Here is a 27,107-nt window from a genome sequence, read left to right as displayed (position 1 = left end):
AGGTGCAGGTACAGGTGTTGATAGTGTTTTTGGTAGTGACTAGAGATGAGCAAACCTTAAGCATGCTCGAGTCGATCCGAACCCGAACTTTCGGCATTTGATTAGCGGTGGCTGCCGAACTTGGATAAAGCCCTAAGGCTATGTGGAAATCATGGATATAGTCATTGGCTGTATCCATGTTTTCCAGATAACCTTAGAGCTTTATCCAACTTCAGCAGCCACCGCTAATCAAATGCTGATCGTTCGGGTTCGGATCGACTCGAACCCGATTTGCTCATCTCTATTCAGGGGCTGTCCTGGGGACCTTGCCTAAATAGTACAGTACTCTGCCGGGATATTCTGAAAAGTGACTTAGTGCTGAAGTAGAATAAATCCTTGTACTCACGGTTAGGAGAAGTAAACAGAATAGAAGACCGCCTTTGGCCAATCGAGTCCAGAGACTCGATTCCCAGGCATGAACTACTGGGTGAAGCTAAGAGAAGGTCGATCAGATACCAGTGGAATACTTTGGTTTAGGTCCTTTGTTCCACTGAGGATCAATCTTTGACTGTAGATTGAACTGACTTGTTAGAAGGATCACAGGCGTAGGCAAGGTTGAACCCAGGTGACAGTTACCCCACCTTTGGGCTTAGCAGTGCATATTAGTTTGAAAGTCTCTCATAAGAAAATCTGTAGCTGTAGTACCCGACAAGGGCCCTGGCCCTGGGCCAGGCCCAGCTAAACACTGCAAAAGGAACTCTCTGTCCATGTCTTGCTTTCTCCACCATCCACCAAAGCAAACCTTCTCACCAGGAAGTAACTGGCCTATATAGGAGTGACCGGGTCTAACATCCTATTAGTGGGGAACATATCAGAAAGAGGAGAAGGAAGAAGTATAATAGGCAGTGGTGTGTGTGGTACCTGCACCAGTGAATTGTCAAAAAAGAAGTGAAAAAGGCAAAGTTAACCCTTTTCCTTCATCTGTGTACAACAAACAGGCGAGAGTAAGAATCCTATTACATGAGCCGACTACGGCCCAATAATTTTAGTAAACAAGTGCCGATTTGCTACATCAGTTGTCGTTTTCTGATCCTAATAAACAGCCTGATAATGGGGCAGTAAGGGCTGCATGGACATTGTTAGCGATGTCCATGTAGCCCTTGCACAAACACCTGATACCTTACCTCTTCCCACTCCTTGTCTTCTCTCCTGTGATCTGCAGCTTCCTTGTCCCGGCAGCAGCAGCATCCGAGTGACCTGTCAGCTGACAGGACGCTCAGGCGCTGCAGCTGCCAGGACCGGGAAGCTGCAGAGCACAGGAGAGAAGACCGGGAGCGGAGACAGGTAACATATATGGTGTTTGGGCACTCGTCAGCCTCCGACCGCACATTGCTATTACATATAGCGATGCGGTTGGCGCCTGAAGATTTTAGGTCCAAACATAAACCAACGATCAGCCGATAATTGTTTCATCGGCTGATTATTGTCTCTATTACACAGAGAGATAATCGATTATTGCTCCCTGTAATAGGGCCTTGAGACTCTAAGTGGTGAAAGGCACCTATCATCACAGAGTGTGAAACCTAATAGGGTTACCTTTCAACAGGTGGTATACAAGAGGTAGTGGCACATACTACAAACTGGCTGCTGATTGCCAGCTTTCTGTCTATATTATGTATAGGTAAAAAGTTGTTGATTACCAGCAAGTGAGCAGAATTAGCAGTGTGGCATTACACAATCTCATGTATCATTGTAATCAGTTTATTTGTAACCAGTGTATACTCCCCTAAGATAGGACACCATAAAATCTAGTGACAGATTCCCTTTAAATAGTTAACAATAGAACATATGGTATAAAGCTGTCAGAAGGGGCTGACCCTCTCATGAGTATGGGGGCCTCCTTGCTCTTCCTGAATGCAGAAGTTGGAGGTGAGAAGGCTGCGCCGATGCGGCATGTCTTTTTCTTCTAGATACAACCAATGGAGTCTGGCTTATGCTTACTCCCTCCTCCCTATTTGAGCAGAGCATGCATACTGTATGTATGTGAGGATCAGGAAAGTGTTCAGAGGACAGCAATGTGAAATGTATAGCCAACGGATAGTCCCTATGATCAAAATAAATTGTAAATGTTGCTTTAAAAGAGTGCTTAATGATGCATTTACACAGACAGATTTATCTGACAGATTTTGGAAGCCAAAGCCAGGAATGGATTTGGAAAAAGGTGATATCTCAATCTTTCCTTTATGACCTGTTCCCTGTTTATAGTCTGTTCCTGGCTTTGGCTTAAAAAATCTGTCAGATAAATCTCTCTGTGTAAACGCACCATTAGATTCTTCATTCATTGATGGGGAACAGCTGGCTGAATGATCACTGAATCGTTAGGGCAGTCCTTCAATTTCATTATTGTCAGTAGTACATCCCCCATTTACTTGGGGAGATGATTGATGATTTTTAAGCATACATACCTTAGAAGATTGGCTACTTTTTAATATTAATAATTATCCAAAAAGTTGACATAAAGTATTCATAGTATGTAGGTCGCTCTCTGGATTATGTGAACTGAAATATATCTCTTCTTTCAGGGTATTCTCTTACTTGTCTATCTGCAATGTGTGAGCAAGGATGTAAAGTTATTAATGGAGCCACTGTGTGTAGCTGCTATCATGGTTACTCTCTTGGAAAAGATGGTAGAAGTTGTTACGGTAGGTTCTTTTATTATATTGAAAGATGATGTAGAAAGTAAAAGAAATCAGGCAAGCAATGTCATAACATCAATATTAATGGAGCTCTATACATTAGCGGCCTGACTAATAAGACACATAGGACAATTTATACTGTATAATGTGATTATTATGCAGATCCAATGGATAATATAAGCAGGTGGATGTGAAATCATCAGTGTTTACTGCATAATGAGTAAATGTTGTGACCTCACTAACCTTAAATGATTGCTGTGGGTGTGAGAATAAGAAAAAAAATCACTGCACTGAGAGCAGCACATGTTAAATTTTTCAGAGTGTAGGCCTAAGCCAAAAACAGGGAATGAGCATAGGGGGACAGTTATGAAATTTACATTTGGAGCGCATGCCAGGGAGAAGGCGCAGATTTTCCCTAACTCCCTGGCTTACGCCTGGTGTATCCCCCGCTTGCCTCATATATCATGATTTACTCCTGCTCGTAGACGTTAGTCATGATGATCCAAATCTAAGCCTGCTGGAAGTGGGCGCAGGGTTGGTCATACGGCTGGTTGGCGTGCACCTCTTAGTGAATTTGGGTAGGGAAAAGGGGGCAGGGCCTAATTTAATACGGGCGTAATGTTTTAAGGGAATCTGTCATCCCCCATGCCGGGGCAGAGCCAGCCGAACCCCCACTAGAGACCCTTATACTTACCCTGGAGAACGAAGTCTTGCTCCTGGAGCCGCTCCCACTGCCGAGATATCACTGTCAGAAGCCTGGCGCGCGTATCAAAGATGAGTCCGATGCCCATAGAGAATGAATGTAGCCGTCATTCTCTATGGGCATCGGACTCATCTCTGATTCGTGCGTGCCGGGCTTCCGACTGTGATATCTCGGCAGCAGGAGCGGCTCCAGGAGCGAGACTTCGTTCTCCGGGGTAAGTATAAGTCTCTAGCAGAGGGTCAGCCGGGCTCTGCCCCGGCACGAGGGGTGACAGGTTCCCTTTAAATTCATAACTGGCTATTGGCAGCTGGAGTTTAGCAGAGAATTGTTAAGGGGGTTGTTCAGGCAAAATTAAAAGGTGGCGTTTAGTAGGGGGAGGTTTACACATAACAAACAGATCATATCTTTATATATACTGTATATATATATATATATATATATATATATATATATATGCACCCGTCCCAGTCCCACATAGGAATTAAGCTGCTCAGGCAGCCGCTCTGTATGGATCCACTGATTGCTTTCAAGTTGAGTGTCTAGAAGTGTTAAGTGGATCCATACAGAATGAATAGATCATTGTCCACCAACAATTTTGTCCCCACTCTTGGGTTAGTGGAGGTCCCAACGGTAAGGCCCCCAGTAATCGGCTTCTTATGCCCCATACTATAAATAGGGGATAACAAGCTCAAATGGAAATATCCCTTTAACTATGAACTAATAATAAACCAGCCAACTGGTCATCCAAGTTCCTCATGAACACTGTGATAAGCTGGCCATACACACCAACTCATTTGGCCGAGTTACGTCGTATTAATCAGAGTTTAATGACAAGCTAATGCGTAAGGAAACACCCCTGCAGTCTCCTGACAACAGACATGAGGGGAATGTTGGGTTCCTACTAGAAGATAAGAAGTATCTGGCAGCAGCTTATTTCCCTCTTCCCATGAAAATAAACATGCAAGCTTGGCCTCTCATCAGGAGAGATAGCTATAATTTGGTGGACAACTATCCAACTTGTATGGCAAGCTTTTTAATTGTATGCTGGAGCCATAATCTTACAGACCATATGTGGGGGTCAGGGCAATGTTTGTTTACAGAGGTCTTATCAATAAGGCAGCTGCATGTAGCCCTCTTCTCTAACTGATGGATACAGGAAACTTTCTGAATGTCATAACTTCTATGCAATAAACGTATTTCTCATCTGATTGTTGATGGGGTATTGCCCTAAACACTCTTATACACGGTCTCTTGTATCACGGTGTTGACATCCGGTAATTTGTAGGTGAATAGTTACATCTAAAGATAAGCGAACCTCGAGCATGCTTGAGTCCATCCGAACCCGAACTTTCAGCATTTGATTAGCGGTGGCTGCTAAAGTTGGATAAAGCCCTAAGGCTATGTTGAAAACATGGATATAGTCATTGGCTGTATCCATGTTTTCCAGACAACCTTAGAGCTTTATCCAACTTCAGCAGCCCCAGCTAATCAAATGCCGAACGGATGGACTCGAACCCGAACCCGGTTCGCTCAGCTCTAGATACATCCCCTTGTCAACTTATTCATACATGTCCAGGAGGGATAAAACTACAACAGACAGTTTTCAAAAAAGATACCCCAGAACTATATTCCATAGGTAATACAAGTATTTACTACAATGGAGGTGTCAGGAGAGCCTACAGGCCCTATTCTACATGTACTTTATTATACATTGTTATGTTCTTTGATATTACATATTAGTATGCTGCTTGTTTTTGTGTCAGATGTGGATGAATGTTCCCGACCTCAAGCATCAAGTCTTTGTCAACAGCAATGTAAGAACATCATTGGAAGCTATAGATGCCTGTGTTACTATGGATATCAAATTTCTCCAAATGGACGCTCATGTGTACCTATAAAGCATCCCAACACAATTGTTGGTAAGATATAAGAACTCTTCTTATAATAGCTGTAGTTCACATCACAATAGAGTGGCAAAAAGTATCAAAACTTTCAATGTTTTTAAATCAGATAATATTTATTAGCAAGCCTTATAAAATCAGGTTTCTATTAGCAGGAAGTAAAGGATAGATGGAAAGATTTAGTAGCAGTCTAATGGTACTTTTACACGGAGCGATAATTCGCCCGATCGCACGATTAACGATTTTAAATGAACAATGTTTTTTTTTATAATGATGAGCGTTTAGACGGAACGATACATCGTACGGAAAATTCGCTATGCGATTGTTTTGCGATCGTTTAAGCCTATCTCACACATAGGTGAAATCGCTGAAAGAATGTTTACACGGAACGATCTGCGAATTTTTTGTGAACGATCAACGATGATTTGAGAACATGTTGAAAGATCAAAATGAACGATTTTTTGCTGGTCGTTTGATCGTTCGCTGCGTTTACACGTACGATTATCGTTCGAATTCGACCGTTATCGTGCAAAAACGAACAATCAATCGTCCCGTGTAAAAGGACCATTAGGGCCCTATTCCACCGAATGATTATCGTTTGCATAATCGTTAACTATTAACGATCTCAAACGACCGCTATTGCGAAAGACCTGAAAACGTTCACTCATTTCCATGGAACGATAATCGTTGCTTATGATCGTAATTGCGATCGCTTTTCTTCGCTATTTATTCGCTATTGCGTTCATATCTATTGCGAACGACTGAACAATGTCTTATTCAATGCGAACGATTTAAGAACGTTTTGCGAACGAGCAACGATAAAAATAGGTCCAGGTCTTATAAAGCGATCAACGATTTCTCGTTCGGTCGTTAATCGTTAACTGCATTTCAACCGAACGATTATCGTTTAGATTCGAACGATTTAACGATAATCTGAACGATAATCATCCGGTGGAATAGGGCCCTTACTTTAGAGATATGTGTATCAACATAGTATGCACAAAATGGTAGGATCTTTTTGGTTAGACATGAGCAAACCTCATGGTTTGTTCGAACCTGAGTGTGCGGCATTTGATTAACTGTGGCTGAAGAAGTTGGATACAGCCATAGGGAGTCTTGGAAAGCATGGATACAGCCTATGGCTATGTCCACACAATGTATCTTTTTTATTTATCACGGCTGCTGTTCCCGATTTGCAACAAAGGCTGTCATTTATACAAAATATACATTGCCATAGAAGTCAGAGGAATCCCGGGCGGAGTGTATACACTCCGGCCAGGATTCCAACTTGCCGCACAAAAAACTGACATGTCAGTTTTGTGCAGTCACTATTCATTGAATAGCTGCCGCACAACACTGGCAGCTTACACAAAGGAGAGTGCGGCTCCGTCCGCACTCACCATTGTCGGCTATGGTAAATTGGGATGCAGGCGCACGCAATTCAGCACAAATGAAGATCATCCAGCCAGTACTGCAGTAGCAGCCAGAGGGGTCTTCACTGACACCGGCCACACCGGCCGGTGTTTCACGTAGTGTGAACCCGGCCTATGACTGCATACATGTTTTCCTGGCAACCTTATGGCTGCATCCAACTATATTAGCCAAAAATACTGTCAAATGCAGAGTGTTTGGGTTAGGACGAACCTTGCTCATCTCTATTTTAATCAGTCCTACTATCAAACTTCGTACACTATGTCATTTGGATTCATTGACAAATTGGTTGCAAAGTTGGATATAGTCCTTTAAATGAGCAGTTACTGTTTTTTATTTGACAAGTTTTTTTATTGGTCCAGACAAACTTGCGTGTCTTGCAGAGTTATATAAATGTACATATCCTCACATCAGACTGGAGGAGGAGAAAACCAGAACCTTCTGTAAACATCTGTATCCTGGTCTGCTTGTTCCCTGGTGGAGAGCAGATGTCCATGTTAACTATAGAACAATTCTCATGAGTGCCGGGAGCGTCTCGTAATATCAGACACCAAAGGCCAGGCTCCATATAATTCTCTCCAACTTCAGTAGATAACATAGCATGACAGTACAGACATACATATGTAGAGTTTCAGTCTAATATTACAGTCACTGTCATGTAGAGGAAGCCATTAAAAACAATGTAATGCTTTGTTATTATCTCTCAGCCAGACATGTGTTTATCACCAACCGTGTCAGTCACAGTACTACATATAAAATCTATACCTCTTCCTCTCTCATTATTTATATAAACTATATGCAGCTGTAATACAAAACAACAAGTTTATTTTTTATTATAGAACTTGGCCAGACTGGAGATCACTTACAAAGAGTGTATTATTCTCTGGAGGACCTGTCCACTCCCACATTACACAGACAACCCTTTAGTTTCAAGGAACTCTGTATTATGTTTCATTTTCCCTGTGGGGGCGCTGTAAAAAAACACATGAAATACTGCGAATACCCCACAAATTACAGTATATCTGAAGATCCCAGAAGAGGGATACAGTTTGATCTGCTTATTGTCAATGAAAGCTACTAACAATTAGGGATTGTTAAAAATGGTGCTCTATTTCAGCAAAAGGGAAAATGAACAACTACAGTATGTGTACAGTCTAAGGCATAACTGCAAGAATAGACACTGACAACAGAGGGCGCCTGTGCATTAGCAGTATATGGGGTCACTGGTTTACTTGTTTATGCTTTCCCACCTATACTAAGTTGTCATATTCATCAATCAGCATGTGTCCACTATACTAAAATTGCATAGGTTTGGTAAATCTGTTCTCTGGGCTAGTTTTACTTTAGTGTACAGCCTAATTACACCCTATAGTGCCATCTAGAACCCAACATACATATTACAGTATTAACATTTTATAGTTTTCAACAGGTATCTAACCTGCTGATATTTCCCTTTAGCGCACATAGCACTGAGCATGAAGATATGTTTTTCTACTTTTATCCTAAGCGCCGTTTTTGCAATATTGAGAATTTAATCCATACGCAAATGTCACTACCATCCCCAGTGCACCAATCCGCCCCCAGGCAGCCCACATCTGCTAATGAATATCAACAATGCAGGCAGGCCAGGGGGCTATGTGGATTCCCCAGTGCACCAAAACAACATATTTGCATATGAATTTAAACTCTTAATATCATGAAAATGGTACCGAGGATGAAGGTAAGAAACTTACTCTCATCTTTAGTGCCCTGCGCACTATAGGGACATCTAACCTGCTGATAGTTTCCCTTTAAAGTGTCAAAGTAAAACCAGAGAATAAATCTTCTTATATTAGCAGTGAAGATATCAGTGCTAGGATCCCCACCAAGCACAAGAACAAAGGTCTTTTGTCTCCCATGTTACTAAAGCAGTGGTAAAAACATACATTTTGCCATTTCATTTACTTGCTGTCAAAAAAATTAAAGAAAAAACTACAAATTCTGAACACTAGAGGTCAGCGCACACTAACTTTACATATTACATTAAAAAAAAAAAAATCTAAAGGAAAACATAAGGCTTCCAAAATAATAAGACGGTCCTTAATGCTGCTAATAAAATTCTGATTATATATAAATATTTTTTGTATAATTTTATTCTTTTATTATACAAATTACATTTTATTGTTTGCTAAATAATATATCAACACAGTCAGTGCTCTGCTACCATGATTTCTTAAATACCTGAATATGGATGGATAGCCAGTGTTAGTTCCAGCACACTTGGGCCCTTGGGCAGTACAGTACCAGTCTACCCACTGTCTAACTAATGATTTCATATATTTTATATGTTGCATTTTATACTCTTGTGTCATATTCTTTCTTTCCAGCTTCAGTCCCATGTGGAGAATATGGCTGTGAGCTAAGTTGTAATGATGGTGGCTGTGAACACATTTCAAGGGTTTGTCCTATTGGATTCAGAATGACAGAGACATCTAATGGAGTAACCTGCACAGGTATACTATCATCCTTCACCCCACACTTTGCATATAGAACTTGTAGGTATCGGATTTCTTCAAAAATGTATCCTGTTTCCTCCAGACATTGATGAATGTGCAACGTCTTCCTGTAAAGGGACATGTCTCAATACTGAAGGAGGATATATGTGTGACTGTGGTCCTGGACTGAGGCTGGCTGCTGATAGGAGCACCTGCTTGGGTAAGTATACTGCAGTATAAAGCTCTGCGAGGGACCAAGTGAGAGCCTGGGCATCATATTTGGTAGAAGGATTCAAAGGACTTTATTATTATTATTATTATTATTATTATTATTATTATTATTATTATCATCAAAGATATAAAGATATAAGGTTTTCCAGCCAGGGAAAAGAGCAAACAATCCAGCACTATGTAGTTTATTTGAAAATCTTAAAATTTGCGTCACACAACCCCAAGGTGCAGTCCCAGTCCGCAGCATCTAGACGCATTTTGGGTACATGCGCACCCTTTGTCAGAGATGCTTTGCCTTTCACCACCCCTTCTTTATATAGGCCAATTCACAACTGTGTAATATGTTACTTCCTTAGGTCGGTTTTCACACTACGGAATTCTCGCGGATAAACTCAGCAGAATTCCGCCGGCTGTACGCGCTCACGGACACGCGCCTTTCCGCTGGCTCCATAGACACCATTCTATGGGCTGGCTGATTCCGCATTCCGCCGAAAGAACTGACATGTCAATTCTTTTGCCGAAATGCGGAATCAGCCGGCCCATTGAATGGTGTCTATGGAACCAGCGGAAAGGCGCGTGTCTGTGAGCGCGTACATCCGGTGGAATTCCGCGGAGTTTATCCGTGGGAATTCCATAGTGTGAACGCACCCAAACACAGCGAAGAGAGCTAAATGAGTTAATTCTAAAAACGGTAGCAGTGTGAATGGCACAATTATTTTATAGGTAATTACTTGCATGGCTTACATATGAGCTTATATAAACATATGGATAAGTACAAGTGTAAATGTCAGGGACACACAATAATGTAAGTTATGAAAAAAGCCTTAGGGGGACATGTATCATCCGGCGTACGGATGATTTTCAGCGTAAAGTGCCAATTTGCGCATTTTTTTATTCGCAAATGGCCGATTTGCGAATAAAATATTCGCAAATTGGCACGTTCTGCCGAGTACGCCGGGGGGCGCGGAGGGGGTGTGAAGGGGGCGGAACGGAAGGTGCGGACTCAGAGTCCGCGTGATTCACCATCCGTTCCGCCAAAAGATACGCCGAAAACCTACTCCAGGTTTTCGGCTGTGCGCACCGACGCGCACGGGATTTATGTAGAGGCAGTCCACCTCTACATAAATCCCCGTAGCGCCGGAGATGCTGGGACATTTATGTTCCACTGGAAAACCCATTTAATAGTTTCTCTTATTCATAGGTACAGAGGTTCAGTATTCATAGGTACGGAAGATTCAGTGATGATATTCTCCTCATTTGGAGGGGTGATGCATCTTCTGTTCCACAATTTGTAGAATATCCTAATTCCAATAAATAAAATCTCAAATTCACGTTCATTTTACAAAAAAAGAAGTATTTTGGGATCTTTTGCTACAGGGCTCGGTAGGAAACAAAAGTGTCACATATACAAGTTGGAGAGTTCAGTTTTTTTATTTGGCCATCTTTTAAGACGGCCTTGATCTTCTGGCCAAATAGTGTCCGTTATAAAATGACGCCCATTATTTGCATTATTATAGTCATTATTATGAAATGACGCCCATTATTTGGCCTTAAAATGATGGCCATCCTAAAAGATGACCGTCAAACAATCAAATAAAGACAAATAAAGTGTGAGTTGTTTTTCATAGTCTACTTTATTGCGTGTCTGTGACATTTACTTTTGTACTTAGATATACAATTTTTTAAAGACGTCACACAGGTGTTGTATTTTGCGATTTTAAAGATTTTCAAATAAACTACTTATTTGATGGCGTACTGGATCGATTGCCTTTTTGCTTGGATCTGAGCCCAGTGTGGATTTGTGCACCTTGAACTGCAGAAGGGCAAGCTGGATATTCTTTCTTTATGGTACATTTATATGGAGCGATAATTCGCCAAATCGATCGTTTAACGATTTTGAAGCAGCAATTTAGTTTTTATAACGATCAGAGTTTAGACGAAATGAAAAATCATTCTAAAAAACTTTATTGCGATCGTTTTAAGCCCATCTCACACATAGGGTAAATCTGTGAAAGACTGTTTACACGAAGCGATCTGCGAAGTTTTAGCGAACGACTAACAACGATTTACGAACATGTTGAAAGATGACAATGAACGATTTGTAGCTCGTTCCTTGATCGTTCGCTGTGTTTACACGAGCCAAATAACGCTCAAATGCGTTATCGTTATCGTGAAAATTCTAATGATAATCGCTCCGTTTAAATGCACCATAAGTTGCATGTCTATTCCAAGCAGGAACCATTTTTGTTGTTGCTGGGGCTGTAGGGAACATAACAAAGAGGTATACTTACCCATCCTGCTCCTCTGCTGCTGGCGGTTTTCTGTAACTGAGACTCAGGAAATTGGAAAGTGGTGTAGTAGCAGGATTATAAGTATAACCATTGTTAACATGCTAGACACCAAGGACAGCATGATTAACCCACTGGAGAACAGTAATAGCCATTTTTAACCTGCAAGAATAGAAACATTAGTAACCTACTGGAAATGTGGTATATAGAGATGAGCGAACCTGGAGCATGCTCGAGTCGATCCGAACCCGAACTTTCGGCATTTGATTAGCGGTGGCTGCTGTTGGATAAAGCCCTAAGGCTATGTGGAAAACATGGATATAGTCATTGGCTGTATCCATGTTTTCCAGAAAACCTTAGAGCTTTATCCAAGTTCAGCAGCCCCAGCTAATCAAATGCCGAATGGTCGGGTTCGGATCGACTCGAACACGAACCCGGTTCGCTCATCTCTAGTGGTATAGTATAATTATTATTATATTACTATAATGAATTAAAACATTAGTAACACCAGGGATATAAAAAATAATCCTCTAGATCTGAGCAACACCATAGATTATCATTACTTTATTTTTAGTCAAGTTTGTTACTGTTGCCCAGCTGGTATTCTGTGCCCATGTGATGTATGTAATCTAATGAAACACCTGACAATAGTTCATTCTTATGTGCTTTCAGATATTGATGAATGTTCAGTCCATAGATCTGTTTGTCAGCACAGATGTAAAAATGTCCATGGGAGTTACAGGTGCCTGTGTGGAGCCGGGTTCACTCTACAAAGCAATGGGCGCACGTGCACAGGTACCTATTCTATGAAATGGTAAACTATCTAAACTAACTAACTATCTCTCTCTTACTGTCTTTCTGTCTCTCTCTATGTGTGTGTGTTTTTGCATATGTTTAATGCTCATATCACAACATTCCTAAAAGTTCAATGTTTTCTAAGGATGGACTGAAATTAGACAGTTTTTAGCCCAAAACATACTGCAGCCAGATGTTAGCTGACATTAAATTGGGAAATATGACACACAGTACTTACATGTCTTTTTTGATTTTTGCCATTTTTTCAGGACATTTTGGCTTTTTTTTTTGCCTTTTTGGTAGTTTTGCTAAATTGATGCATACTGTTATTTTTTTTTTTATACATATATACTTTATATAGCAGGGGTAAAACACCTAAAATAATTCATGGCTATATGCATATTGGCATTTTTCGCAATTTTTCTATAGAAATCCTGGAATCATGTGATTAAAGAATCACTTGACTTGTAATAAAACAATGCAGGGGTTAACATGCCAGGAATAAAAATGCCTACACTACTATATACTAAAAGGATAAAAAGCTAGAAAAACCACCAGGAAAAAAAAACACATCAGTTTTTTGGAGTGGATCCAACAGAAAAGAGAAGTACAAGTCTTCCAGTTCTATTTTCCATCGCATTTGAATCCACTTCTGGTTTTAGCACAAAAACTGCAAAAAGCAGAAAAAGCTTCCGACATCCCCCCTAAAAAAAAAAAGAAAAAAAGTCTGAGGTAAGCCACATATCCTCCCTGAATAGTAAGGGGACGATACTATGACATAATCCCTGTACCTCTTGCTCAGAGGGCAATGGAGGCTAAACAGAGAGTGATGAAGTATACTTGGATGCCTTGGTCAATACTGTCTGCAGCAACTAGGGGTTAAACCGATGGGTTCAAAATGATCTCCCGTCCAATGCAGCAGAATGTCAGCTGTGTGGCATAGGCTCAGTTCTTCAGCCCACGTCATCACCACGCTGTGTGGGTTCTCAATTAATAGGCAACAAATCCTTTTGAGCAGAAGTTAAAGGGGTACTCCAGCTGGGGGGGGGGCACTTTTTTCCTGTGACCGGGGACGGGTTCCAACGGCGGGTCCCGCATCGCGGCGCTCCGCTGCCCGGTTCCCGGCCGCTTCCGGGTGTCTGACGCTGGCCCGAGACATGACGTCTCAGGTCCGCTCAGCCACTCAGTGAAGGAGGCAGGATCCGTTTCAAGTCCCCTCAGATCCCGCCTCTGTCACTGAGTGGCTGAGCGGGCCTGAGACGTCACGTCTCAGGCCCGCGTCAGACACCCAGAAGCGTCCGGGAACAGGGCACTGGAGCGCCGCGATGCGGGACCCGCCGCTGGAACCGGGGAGGTGAGTGGACGTCTTCTCCCTCAGCCACCTCCTCCCCGGTCCCAGCGAAAAAGTGCCCCCCCGCTGGAGTACCCCTTTAAAGCTGTATCACACCAAATGATTATCAGCTGTACTTGGCCAATAATCATTTGGTGTACTAGCACATGTTAAAAGACCATGATCACGATGTTAACTGATCGTGGTTTTTCAACGGCCCAATCATGACAGCAATGGACTTCAATAAGCAGGGAACGAGGAAGAAGCGAGCACTAACCTGACAGGTCGACACTTGCTTCCTCCTCAATATCGTGCCGTGTAATAAAGCCTTTCTTACTCATGGGGGCTTCATGCCATCCATATACTTTTATAAGGAATATGATAAAAAAAACTATAAATATTTATACTCAATTTATTCTATATGTAGTGTACACAAGCTAGTTGTGATTAAAGTAACATTGTTGCATTTTTGGGGTTCCCTTTAAGACATTAATGAATGTCGCCGACCTGGAACATCTCATCTTTGCCAGCACTTCTGCCACAATACACAAGGAAGTTTCTTCTGTTCCTGTCGGAGTGGGTATGCTCTCAGTGCAGACAGAATGTCATGTACTGGTAAGTAGTTTATAGGAAATTAGCCTTTTTTTAGACCGCCATTTAATTATGTTTATAAACACTGACAATTACTTCTTGCTATTTTATAATATGTGCATGTAGCACAATGTCCCCTTGTCTATTGTGATGGCACAGTATGTAAATATAAAAGCTGACAAAGACCACAAGAAAATTAGGTTTCATCCCTTTTAGGACTTCATGTATGTAGTCAGTCCAGAGAATATCTAGAAATTTGTTATGAAAAATAAAAAGTATCCAGCTGTATAATATAAAAAATAGTTTTGCAGACTTTGCATAGACCATATATAAAAAATGTTCACTTTGGCACTATTTAGTCATCAAGTGATATTATAAAAAATCACATTGTTTGTATCCACGACCATGTGTTTGGAAGATTTTTGCATACCTTAGGTGAGTGCCGCAGCGTATTTCTGTCTATTGGAAGGAAACTTTGCATAGATTAAATTTGAATAGTTCAAGCAAATATAGTATAAGAAACTTTTCCGACATTCTTTTCCTGTTATTGTGCATTTTCCCTCTAAAAGTGTGTGTGCATACACCATAGAGATTAAGCTTCCCCGCCACCAGCTATGTTACAGGCTCAGTAAATCTGTGAGATTGGCACTAGTTTATGGAACATCTTAGGTTATCTAACACATCATTTAAAGGGAATGTGTCATTAGAAAATGACTTATTGTTTGAATGATGTTTTTATGTTTTCTGTAACATTTTTTAAGAATTTTTTTAATTTTCAGTTTTTATATCTGTATTATTAAAAAATTTGGAAATCTTGCAGTTTTCATTCTCACCACTGAGGCTAAAACTAAGCTGAGACTTCCTGTTGTGCCTGTGATGTTAAGAAGAGGCTGCTGTAAAGCGCTCTGTACAGCATTGTAGTGACATGTGACAAGTAGATTAAAGGGACAATAGTAGCTCCCTGTGGAATGACCTGTAGAGTATGCTCAGTTATGTTTCACATTCATCTGAAGGGGACAGACTCTGTGTATTGTCATCTATGTCCATGAGTTTTGCTCTAAAGCATTTCACTAAATGCTGTTAGGCTGGGTTCACACTACGTATTTTTCAGTCAGTATTGTGGTCCTCATATTGCAACCAAAACCAGGAGTGGATTAAAAACACAGAAAGGCTCTGTTCACACAATGTTGAAATTGAGGGGATGGCCGCCTTTTAATGGAAAATATTTGCTGTTATTTTAAAACAACGTCTGTTATATTGAAATAATGGCAGTTATTTACTGTTATATGGCGGCCATCCACTCAATTTCAACATTGTGTGGACAGAGCCTTTCTGTGTTTTTAATCCACTCCTGGTTTTGGTTGCAATATGAGGACCACAATACTGACTGAAATATACGTAGTGTGAACCCAGCCTTAAAAACATCCCAGGCAATATGGCAGCTCTCATAACAATTTATAAAATGACTCTATTTTACTCTATACAGTAAAAGAAAATTTAAGTGACACATTCCCTTTAAGGCTGCGGAAGGCTTAATATTAGGTCATATAAAAGCACCCTTAGATTTTGCTCCTAGGTGTAGCCTAAAGTCAAACAGGTTGAGTAACACTTAGCGGGCCCATACTTCCAGTGACTACAACTATTGTGTGCATATGCTGTAAATAGACAATAGACTACCATATGTTTCTCTTCTAGATGTGAATGAATGCATGGAGAATACCACCCTTTGCTCCTCAGGGAGCTGCCTAAATACCCTAGGGTCTTACCTCTGCTCCTGTCCTGCTGGTTTTCTGTCAATCAATGGTGGTTGTACAGGTAACACATTCTATTACAACATTTTGCTGTGACCAAACATTTATCTATTAAGGGAAGACATCGTAATATCTTGTCTCCATATATGCTACAGCGATTACTCTTGAGGCACAGACGGTTGGCTTTCTACAGGCAGTGCACAATATACCAGAGATTAAACCAACCTCTCCAACACCAGGAACCCCTGGGACACCTGTTTCCACAGCCAGCAAGGCTACCATAGTCAGTACTATGGTAGCAAAAATGTTTACCACAATGTCTACCTCAAAACCACAAGCTGCTCCGACAAATCTGGATCCTGTACCACCACCTCAGCATCTCAAAACGGGTCATTCACCACTGGCTCAAAAGTCCTCAGGGATCTCCCATATGCCAATGACGGAAAATGTAATAGTCCCAACAGGAGCCCCTACTACACTGCAACCAAATCTACACTGTTGGCACAACAAAGAGTTACGACACACAGGCAGCTCATGGACAGAAGATGAATGTATGGATTGCACTTGCCAGGTAGGTGACACAGTTTGTAGATTTAGTTTTCTTTTCCCTCCATGGATTTGCTTTCTCAATAAATGCATGTTGCAGGAAGGCACCATATCATGTGAAAGAAGACTATGTAGCCCTAACTGCTCACACCCCATCCTGCACCCAGACAGCTGCTGTCCTACATGTGATGGTGAGCAAACATGGAATCCTATATATAATATAGGTTTTATCTATTTCTATCGACAGTCATACATAGGCGTCTTTGTGGTCTCTTACAGGGTGCTTCTTTGAGGGTACATTAAGGGCAGATGGAGAACTCTTCCCCAATTTCCCAGATAACTGTACAATATGTATTTGTTTGGTAAGTTACATAGTTAAATAGTCATTATTGCTCATGAAAGTACAAGCCATTGCAGAAAAGGGTACAAAATTTATTGCTGTACAAAGTTTATCACTATTTAAATCAATCAATAATGAGGCTTACAGTTAAATCTCTAATGCACACCTACAGACAACTACATAAGAGGCCAATAAAACTCCTGTTCACATTAAAAGCCTAGGTTTGGCATCTAGTCCAGGAAAAGCTCTGTCCTTTAATTAGGCCTTAAAGGGGCATTCCAAGATAAAAATAACTTGTCCCCTATCTACAATTTACTATACTGTGTTCCAATTGTGCTGTGTGCTGTATACTCAGGAAGGATTTATTAAGACTGGCGTACTTGCACACCTCTTAGTGAATCCGGCCTCTTGGGTGAACCTGCGCCTGATGTACCAAGTCTTCCAGTAGGTAAAGATTTGGCTCGCAGGCGTGAATCATAATGAATGAGATGAGGGAGGAGGCCACGCTTCCTTCCCACCTTGCTGGGCCCACGCCCCAAGCTCCCCCTGGCCACCCATTGGGGCGGGGGATATGGCATGCACACGCCAGGGAGAAAGGGTTAGTCTACGCCTTCTCCCTAGTGTACGCCTCAGGCAGGTCCTTCATAGATGTCTCCTTCTATGTTTATATTGAAAAGTCAATGAAAAAAGTAATTCCATTCACAGCAGGAATCTATAAAAATCTTTATTGTCTGGATTTCATAAATGATGCCTGAGCATTTAACATGGAGCAAACATGAGACGTCTTAGGAATCGCTGAAGATAACATGTAAAAAACTTTTCTTAATGGTACCACTTGCACTAGCTTAGCAGCATACACACACACACACACACACACACACACACACACACACACACACAGTATATACATGATGTTTCTGTTGTTAATAGCATTTTGTTCTATGGTCTGGTATGCTTATTGTGTATTGTTATTATTGTAGGCTGGAAATATCACCTGTATTCCACCCGTGTGTCCGCCTGTTTCATGTTCTGAGCCTTTCATGTCAGATTGCTGTCTGCGGTGCCCAGGTGTGTACTAGGCCTATGTACCCATTTTTTTTCTTTTAAATCAACTGGTGACAGAAAAAAAGAGATTTATTATTTACTTCTATTAAAAAATCTCAATGGAGATTGGGTGTCTAAAGTTAGAGTGGAAGAAAATTTAGATTCCAGTGACCACCAGTGTTTATAGTTTGACATACAAACTGGCTGCACGCAATCCTATACTACAACAAGAGTATTGGATTTTATGAAAACAGATTTTAAGAAAATGGGGGAGTATTTATATAACGAATTAAAAGGCTGGGAGAAAACATTATGAGTAAGTGTTCACTGGACAGTACTAAAAATGCCATATTAAAAGCAACTAGACTAAATGTACGAGAAGTTAGCAAAAGGAAGAAAAAAAACTATGGTTTACTAGAGAGGTTAAGGCCATTGTAAAGTGAAAAAGGCAGCCTATAGGAGGAATAAAGAGACTGGAAATGTAGCTGACAGAGAGACGTAAAATATACAGAAGGAGGCAAAGCAGATTATAAATGCTGCTAAAGCCTCAAAAGAGGAAGAAATGGCTGTTAAGGAGGGAAATAAAACCTTCTTTAGATATATAAGTGACAGGAAGAAGAAAAAAATAGCTGCAGCATTAAACAAAATAAGTAATGGGGAGAATACGGTTATTGACAGACATAAGACGGTCGCTTACTATAGGAATGACTACTTCTGCTCAGTGTTTTCAGAAGAAGGCCAATCACAGTATGGTTGGACACATCATTGCCTTCAGTTGTATGGGTTTAGCTTCAGTATTTTTAGAGGCTGAATTTGCAGAGGAACTTGCACGTTTAACCCCTTAAGGTCAAAGCCAATTTTCGTTTTTGCACTTTTGCTTTTTCCACTTTATATTTAAAAGGCGATAGCACTTGCATTTTTTCACCTAGAGACCCATATGAGCCCTTATTTTTTGTGAAACCGATTGTACTTTGCAATGACAGGCATTATTTTTCCATAAAATATGCTGCGAAACTGGAAAAAAATAATTTGCGCTCTCAAATTGAGGAAAAAAAGGAATTTGTTTTGATTTCGGGGAGTTTTGCATTTACGCCGTTCGCCCTATGGTAAAACTGACTTGTTATACATGTTCCTACGTTACGATTGCAACAATATGTAACATGTATAACTTTTATATTATCTGATGGCCTGTAAAAAATTCAAACCATTGTTAACAAATATATGTTCCTTAAAATCGCTCTATTCCCATGCTTATAGCGCTTTTATCCTTGGGTCTATGGGGTAGTGTGAGGTGTCATTTTTTGCGCCATGACATGTACTTTCTATCGGTACCTTGATTGCGCATATGTGACTTTTTTTATGACCGCTTTTTATTACATTTTTTTCTGGATTTGATGCGACCAAAAATGCGCAATTTTGCACTTTGGAATTTTTTGCGCTTGCGGGGGGAGATCCATCCCACTAGACACCAGGGACTTGCGGCGTAAAACCTCTAAATGCAGCTGTCAGGTTTGACAGCTGCATTTAGAGGCTTAATTAGCCGGCGCGGCAACGGGACCCGCGCCGGCTAATAGAGGCACTGCCCGGCTGTACATATCAGCCGGGATCAGCGCTGTTCAGAACGGGGTCCCGGCGAGACCCCTCTCTGAACCCCCCTGCGGCACCATGACATATCAGATACGTCATGGGTCGCTAAGGGGTTGAAGTTGAATAAGGCAATGGGTCCAGATGGTGTCCACCCCAGGGATCTTAAAGAACTCAGATCTGTGATTGTTGCCCCCCTGACAGATCTGTATAACCAATTCCTGCCAATAGGAGATGTTCCTGATGATTGGAGAAAGGCCAATGTTATACCCATCCACAAGAAGGGGAGTAGAGAAGAGCCCAGTAACTACAGGCCAGTTAGCTTAACATCGGTAGTAGTAAAAATGATGGAAACTGTTCTAGAAAAGAAGATAATGGATCACCTAAGAATCAACAATTTGATGGATCCAGACCAGCATGGCTTTACTGCGGGACGATCATGTCAGACTTATCTTATTGATTTCTTTGATTATGTCACAAAAGTGCTGGATGTGCCGTGGATATCGCCTATCTGGACTTCACCAAAGCCTTTGATACAGTTCCCCATAAAGAGCTGATATAGAAGTTTGAGAACATTGGACTTAATCCCTGGATAGTTCAGTGGATTTGTGGTTGGCTGAAGGAGAGATATCAGAGGGTTGTTGTTAGTGTTGTATATACCGAGCAAAGACTGGTTACAAGTGGTGTGCCACAAGGGTCTGTCTTCGGCTTTATTCTTTTTCATATGTGTGTAAGTGACATAGAAGAAGGTATAGTAGGTAAGGTTTGTCTGTTTGCTGATGACACAAAAATGTGCAATTGGGTTGATACTCCTGGAGGTGTCAGTAATATCGAAAGTTATTTAGCTTTACTAGATATGTGATCCAAACAATGGAAACTGCAGTTCAATGTTTCTAAATGTAAAATAATGCACTTGGGGAGGAGGAATCCTCTATCCGAGTATCACATTGGCAGTACTGTGTTTGAAAAGACTTCAGAAGAGAAGGATTTAGGGGTAATGATTTCTGACAATTTTAAAATGAATCACCAGTGCAACCAGGCTGTAGGGAAAGCAAATCATATGCTGGGCTGTATAGCTGGAGGTATAGGGAGATTGTGATCCCGCTGTATAGAGCTCTGGTGAGGCCACATCTGGAATACTGTGTCCAGTTCTGGTGACCTCACCTAAAAAAGGACATTGATAAAATAGAACGGGTCCAAAGACGGGCTACAAAAATGGTAGAGGGTGTGAGGCATAAACCATGTCAGGAAAGTCTTCAGGATTTGACTCTCTATAGTCTGGCGGAAAGAAAAAAAAAAGGAGGGACATGATAGAAACCTTTAAGTATGTTAAAGGACTAAATAAGGTTCAGGAGGGAAGTTTTTTTTAGAAAAAAAACTAAACTCAAGATAAGGGGAAACAGTGAGAGAAAAAAGATCAGAAGCAACGTGAGAAAATATGACTGGCCCTTTCTGATGCAAGTTGATCTGAAAGATTTTTTTGGGGTTAACAGTTCATTAATATCTATTGTTATGGAGGCTTGTATTTTTAGTGATCTGCAAATCAGACCCTGCTATCTTGCAGTGACTGTGATCTTGATCTTTACACTTAACATACTTTGATTTTAGATGGGTGTGAATTTCAAGGAATTCTTTATCCCCATGGTGCAAAGTTTAGTCGAGATGAAAATGGATGCACATCCTGTGTGTGCCAGGTCTGTATAACTATACTACACTCTTCCTCATGTGCTTTTTCTTTATTGTAACTATTGCCTCCTACCTTTCATTTACGCTGTTTACCTTTAGAACGGGGTGGTAGAGTGCTCCTTTCTTCCTTGTCCCAGCTTAGAGTGCCCTAGAGAGGACTGGGTGCTGGAGGCTGGACAGTGCTGCTTCAAGTGTCAGGAGCCACCACAAAGCACAGGTATGGGTAACTCTTTGTAATGCATAGAAAATGTGAGGTACTGTCAAAAAAATTGCAATCCACAAAGTTGAAGGAGCTGTCCAGGGAGAAGAAGACAGCTAAAGCCTTTTGCTCCCTAGCCCTGAAACATGTCAGTTTTGAGTAATCAGGATCTGGGAGTTACAACTGTCACCAATTACTTGAGCCAGCAGAGAGAAGCGCTAGGCTGAGTGCTTCTCTCCTTGTCTCCCCATCTCGCTGCAGGAGACAGTATCATAGACTTCTGTCTCCTGTCATGAGGAGAGAGTGGCAGAGAACGTGCTTAGCGTGCACTTCTCCAAGCTGGTTCTAGACATTGGAGGCCTGAACCAGGGGCGGACTAACTTTACCAAAGGCCCCGGGCTGTTCACCAAGCCTGGGCCCCCCCTACCCTACTGTAACTATGGCAGCACTAGTGTTTTGTTCATAGTATAGGATAGATAATATCATGATGCCTTGATTCATGCAAAATTGCGGTAAAAAAGCAGCAATTTGTTGCAAATCATGGCAGAAATATACCAGTCTTTTTGGGTGGCCATGGGCCCCCCAGGAGCTCAGGGCCCCGGGCTACTGCCCGAAACGGACCTGTTATAATCCACTACTGGCCTGAACACTCAAACCCCAGCCAATCTTGTCTCTTGTCATTTGAAAAACTTTTGACAAATATATAAGATGCTATACTTAGGAACTTTTATATTTGAGTAAGAATTCTTGCGTTTTTTTAAACAATACCGCTGTATATATAGGATGTCCTTTTGATGACAACGGAATTGAGATTCCTATTGGGCAGATCTGGTCCCCTGGAGATCCTTGCTCCATCTGCATTTGCCAGGTAAGTTAAAGTATGATCCTTGGGTCACAAGGGTGGTTCAGTGGTTAACACTGTTGCCTTTAGAGCAATGGTTTGGTTCAACCTAGGGTTCCATCCAAGTGGAATTTCTAAGTTCCTCTGGTTACTCCATTTTGTTTCCAAACTCCAGAAGCTTACTGACAGGTTCATTGGCTTCCTATGAAATTGACCCCTGTATGTATAGAGAGACCAGAGCGCAAGTCCTATTAAATGACAGGGGCTATAAATGGTGACAATCTCTGTAGAATATAATGGTGCCAAATAAGCAATAGAAATAAATGGACATACCTGTTACTATATATTGTAATATGTAGTAGTTCAGTTTTCTCTCTGTTATTGTTTTCTTCACGCCAGGCTTGTGCATGAGAGGCGTGGATATTACTAATAACTACTGTTCACCATATACAGTCATTTCTGTTGTGCTTGGATCTAGGCAGATGGCTCCATTGTGTGCAAGAAGACGGATTGTGTGGAAACTTGTCCTCACCCTATCATGGTGCCAGGGCAGTGCTGTCCTGATTGTTCAGCAGGTAACAAAAGTAATCTAAGAGAAACAAACAATAGTCAGCTCTTCTGCTCAAACCCAATACCCAAAAAAGTAATGGTGCACAGTTTATGTGACCCCTGGAGAGATGTGGATCTTCTTGGTTGCAACTCATTTGGCTTACTATAAGGCTAAACTGAGAAGTGCAGTCTAAGGGATAACCAATTTATACCCTTTAACCCATATACAGGGATCTAGATTCCCAATTTGCTAAGCTGAGAGTACTATCTGTTAGTGACAGCTGATGATGCCAAATCACAGAACCAATGCCAAACTGAGAGGCATAGTCAGACAGGCCGAGGTTAAGGCAGTTCGCTCAATAATGGTAAAGGGTCAGTACGGGCTGCAGACAGACAGATGTTGCCAGGAAACAAGCCAGGTGGAGATCAGGGTAGTCGGAACAGTGAAACACTTTTGCACCTCATAGGAACCTTAGGAACTTTATTGCTCAAGCAGTGATGCTTCATATTTAAATGGGCACTGTCAAGTCAAAGGTTTTGATCGGTCAGAGTGTTCAGACCGTGACTAGAGATGAGTGAACTGAATCCAGCAAAGCTGGATTCGCAGCGAAGTTTGCAAAGATCTGCTTCATTGCCAAATCTAATTTTTGCAAGCTTTGTTTTACAATTCCATAAAAAAAGGTTATGCTCCCCTTATCTCTTCTGTGTCTTCAGTGTCTTCTTCCGTGCTGCCTTCAGCCCACTCAGACAATCAATTACTGAGATGGGACAGCACTGCGGCCAGTGATTGGCTAAGCACACTGTCACTTTTGTCTGTAGAATGTCAGCTCGCTCAGCCAATTACTGGCCGCTACTGTCCTATCTGAGTCAGTAAATGGCTAAGCAGCCTGGCGGTGGCACAGGAAAGGACACCGGAGACAGAGAAGACACTGGAGACACAGAAAAGGACACCAGGGGAGTGTGGACAGTTAAGTATTGCACTAAAACAGCTAAATATTGTTTAACTGTTTAAGTGCAGATCATTAAAGGGGTTGTCCAGTGAAAATCTTTTTCTTTCACATCAACTTATATCAGAAAGTTATATAGATTTGTAATTTACTTCTATTAAAAAATCCCAAGTCTTCCCATACTTATTAGCTACTGTATGCCATGCAGGAAATGTTGTTCTATTTTCAGTCTGACACAGTGCTCTCTGCTGACATCTTTGGCAGAGACAGAAACTTTGTCTCGGTTTTCTATGAATCCCCATAGAAAACCTCTCCTGCTCTGGACCATTCCTGTCTCGGCCAGAGATGGCAGCAGAGAGCACTGTGTCAGAATGAAAATAAAACAACATTTCCTGCATGACATACAGCAGCTAATAAGTATGGGAAAAGTTTAGATTTTTTAATAGAAGTAAATTACAAATCAATAAAATTTCTCACACCAAATGATTTAAAGGAAAAAGATTTTCGCTGCACAACCCCTTTAAGGTTTGGTTGTTAATTTCACACCATAAATTTGCTAACCTGGCAAACCGAATGTCTAAAAACTTTGCTTATCTCTAATCGTGACCAATCAGGAGAACAAGCTGGAAGAAGTCCATGCACTGCTAATTCACTCCTGGCTTCGAGCCATTTTCCGACCTGGTCAGCCCCATAGGCAAGTCACATAGCACGGAGCCGGGAGAGAACACACTGCACGCAGGCTTCTCCTGATCGGTCACAATGTGGACAAACCCCGAACGATCAAAACTTTTGACATGTCTCTCTAACAAGTCAATTTTTTTTATGACAGGTGCTCTTTAAACTTAATTGTAGTTGCACATATACATATAATATTTAGCCACTTCTGTCTTACAAACAGATGGCACATGGTCAATTTAGTTGGACCACAGCAATCCCAAAAAACGAGGGCAGGCAAGAACATGGTGCTATAAGTAAGGACTTTGGAGGATATTTACACACAAGCCAAGTGTATTTGCTTTGCTACTGATATGCTTTGTTAATGGTTTTATCTGGATATAAAGAAAGAAAACTGTCGGACCTTAAAAGGTGCCTGACTGTACTTGTTTTATGAAATACTGTTGTCACAGGAGATCTCATTATGGAGGTGAGCTGGCCAACCTTATTTCTGCTTCATTAGTTTCTTTAGCTCTACTGTTGCCTATTAAATATTAGATCTTATCAGTGTTCCGTAAGAGCTTGATCAGTAAATTGTTGCTTTCTCAGGTGTGAAGTTATATAAACATGGTACACACCTTTACACACACCCTGTTATCATGACGCTCTGTGTACAGATGCAAACCGGCTGCCAACCAATGTGTTAAGGAAAGAGAAGCTTTTAAAGATACACAACTGTTTTAGAGTTTAAACTTTTGAGCTTGGCATATCAATCCTTTTTGAGAGACTCTTGATTTTATCTCAGTTAGTATAAATCCTTTACATGTCTCAAACATCAACGGAGCAAAATGTCTTCCATTGTTTCCCCCTATTAAACCTGGTGAAGATAAGATTTTTATAAGGCATGAACTAATCTACCCTTAAAGTGGTGGTCAAATTGGTTAAATAGTCAAATATTAATGTTTTACATAAGCACTGATGTTATTTGGTTCTACAAGACTGTCCAAACCTTTTATTCAGCCATCACTTGCTGGTGCTGTGACCAGCTACTCGGGAGTCTATTCCACAGATTCATAGATCATTTGATAAAGAAGGTCTGACCTTCTTTACCCCCACGATTTCTGTATCAGGCCCCGGCTTCTGTATAATTAATAGAGACACCTGTAAGGCATGTGACACGCAACTCTATTCATTCCTATGGAGCAAAGGAAAGAACCAAGTACAGCGCTCTTCCAGCATACTGGGCTCTTTCTGTCGTTCCATAGGAATGAATAGGTCATGTGCCGTACGGGCCTCTATTCAAAATACAGAAGTCGGAGCTCAATACAGAGATCGGCGGGAGGTACAAAAAGTGGACCCTCCTACTTTTTCCCTTTCCTGTGGATAGGGGTAAAGTAAATTTTTCCTGGAATACCCATTTAAGGTGTTCCTGTCATTTCTTTATAGATAAATGAACGCTGAAACTTTTACATAGAATGATTATTGGCCAAAGGAACGTTTCTATCTTCTTGACGATAGTCGACCGTGTAAAAGGGGCTTTATTCTATGGAGCCTGTTTTCTGCAGAACCATGGACATCTCAGTGAGCCAGGGCCCGAGGCACTCATCAGCATGCTTCCTTTGGCCGCTTCTAAAGATTAGTGGGGGGGTCTGAGCACCATGATGAATGCATTTGACATGTCTCTGTGATATAAAAAAACAGAAAGTGCAACAGCAGCCCACAGGTGCAAGGGCTTAATGTATATACTCCCCCTAAGTGTACACACCATAAAAACCTGCTCTGTAGTAATTAAAAAATGAGGATCTTAGCAAATTATTTGACCAAACAGAGTGTTCAATGTCACAACATTACGAGACATGGTCCCTACTCTAGCATTTTCAAATTACCAATGGCCTCTCCTGGGCTGAACAAACCTACAACTGGGCAAATAGGATCCAATGGCGGATTATAATGTAGGCGGTTTGGGCGGCCGCCCGGGGCCCGAGGCTCCGGGGGGGCCCATGCCTTGCCGCCCACATTATAATGTCGCCCGGGAGGCCCCCCCGCCACTGCACTCTTGTGACCGCAAGCATTGTTTCGCTTGCGGTCACAAGAGTCTCCGGCTGCCTCCGTCTGATGCGCGGCTGCCGGGGGTGTCCCGTCCTCTCCCCGGCAGCGCGCGCATCACACAGCTCCTAGTGCCGCCTGGGGCCCTGACTTCCGGTACTGAGAGCGCACGTACCGGAAGTCAGGGCCCAGGCGGCACTAGGAGCTGTGTGATGCGCGCGCTGCCGGGGAGAGGACCGGACACCCCCGGCAGCCGCGCATCAGACGGAGAGAGGATCGACGGGGGAACGCAGGGTAGGTGAGTTGTATTTTGTTATTTTTGTGTTATTTACTCACTGGGGGGCATCTATAAAGGGGGGGAAAGGGGGGCCAGCTATAAGGGGGGAAAGAGGGGGACCATCTATAAGGGAGGGGGGAAAGGGGGGCCATCTATAAGGGAGGGGGGAGAGGGGGACTATCTATAAGGGAGGGGAGGGAGGGGGACCATCTATAAGGGGGGAA

At 41.8% G+C, this 27,107-nt stretch overlaps 1 protein-coding gene across 8 annotated transcripts in view; it reads left to right on the top strand.

Moving 5' to 3' along the window:
* Window positions 1-27,107, top strand: part of VWCE (von Willebrand factor C and EGF domains) — a 79,770-nt gene that overhangs the window by 12,158 nt on the left and 40,505 nt on the right. For 7 of the 8 annotated variants that reach the window (XM_069965737.1, XM_069965735.1, XM_069965736.1 and 4 more), the window contains exons 5-19: window positions 2,562-2,681; window positions 5,142-5,297; window positions 9,077-9,202; window positions 9,288-9,404; window positions 12,376-12,498; window positions 14,315-14,443; window positions 16,115-16,234; window positions 16,326-16,741; window positions 16,817-16,907; window positions 16,996-17,078; window positions 18,037-18,124; window positions 21,293-21,378; window positions 21,470-21,587; window positions 22,352-22,437; window positions 22,889-22,985. In XM_069965737.1, the coding sequence (XP_069821838.1) occupies window positions 2,562-2,681; window positions 5,142-5,297; window positions 9,077-9,202; window positions 9,288-9,404; window positions 12,376-12,498; window positions 14,315-14,443; window positions 16,115-16,234; window positions 16,326-16,741; window positions 16,817-16,907; window positions 16,996-17,078; window positions 18,037-18,124; window positions 21,293-21,378; window positions 21,470-21,587; window positions 22,352-22,437; window positions 22,889-22,985 (1,956 nt within the window). Of the gene's footprint in view, window positions 1-1,834; window positions 1,909-2,561; window positions 2,682-5,141; window positions 5,298-9,076; window positions 9,203-9,287; window positions 9,405-12,375; window positions 12,499-14,314; window positions 14,444-16,114; window positions 16,235-16,325; window positions 16,742-16,816; window positions 16,908-16,995; window positions 17,079-18,036; window positions 18,125-21,292; window positions 21,379-21,469; window positions 21,588-22,351; window positions 22,438-22,888; window positions 22,986-27,107 lie in introns of those variants that run through there. The other variant, XM_069965738.1, reaches the window with a different exon arrangement.

This window comes from Dendropsophus ebraccatus, chromosome 4, assembly GCF_027789765.1.
Source record: "Dendropsophus ebraccatus isolate aDenEbr1 chromosome 4, aDenEbr1.pat, whole genome shotgun sequence".
NCBI classification, from domain to species: Eukaryota; Metazoa; Chordata; class Amphibia; order Anura; family Hylidae; genus Dendropsophus; species Dendropsophus ebraccatus.
Note: the sequence above shows the minus strand (reverse complement) of the source record. Positions and strands in the feature narration are given on the sequence as shown.